The sequence below is a fragment of the Penaeus monodon genome, chromosome 19 (assembly GCF_015228065.2).
Source record: "Penaeus monodon isolate SGIC_2016 chromosome 19, NSTDA_Pmon_1, whole genome shotgun sequence".
In the NCBI taxonomy this organism is placed as follows: Eukaryota; Metazoa; Arthropoda; class Malacostraca; order Decapoda; family Penaeidae; genus Penaeus; species Penaeus monodon.
The window spans coordinates 40,524,161-40,524,557 of NC_051404.1; the positions used below are offsets into that span (position 1 = coordinate 40,524,161).

A 397-nucleotide genomic window follows, 5' to 3' on the forward strand; every position below is an offset into this window, starting at 1 on the left:
GAAAATCCGGGCAGCACATCCAAATAACCGATAATCTAGCAAGATTTTCATTTCATAATCTATTGCGCCACGCCAGGGGCGGACAGCAACACGGCTTTCGCTACATTTCGCCGACTCAGCGCCCGTGAAGCTGATGTCAGAAAGTAAACACGGCTCTCAATTGCATCAACATATCACGATAAGCGACATCATATCACCGCGCTGTAACCGTCAACTTGTCAACATGCAACTGCAAATGATTACCCAGACCGACGTGCAGCGTGGGATACTGCTTAAGGGCCAAGGTTGGAATACCTTCCTCAGAGCAGAAGCCATGCTTGGATCGGGACATAGTGCATGCTTTATAAATCGTGGTGAATCTACATATATATTCCCTTTCTTTAGTTTACGTTTGGTT

The 397-nt window shown here is 46.3% G+C and overlaps 1 protein-coding gene across 1 annotated transcript in view; it reads right to left on the reverse strand.

Moving 5' to 3' along the window:
* LOC119585409 overlaps positions 1-331 on the reverse strand; it is a 2,224-nt gene extending 1,893 nt beyond the window's left edge. The window contains exon 1 of the mRNA XM_037934072.1: positions 198-331. Coding sequence (XP_037790000.1) covers positions 198-331 — 134 coding nt within the window. The remainder of the gene's footprint in view (positions 1-197) is intronic.
* Between the last annotated feature and the right edge of the window lie 66 nt (positions 332-397).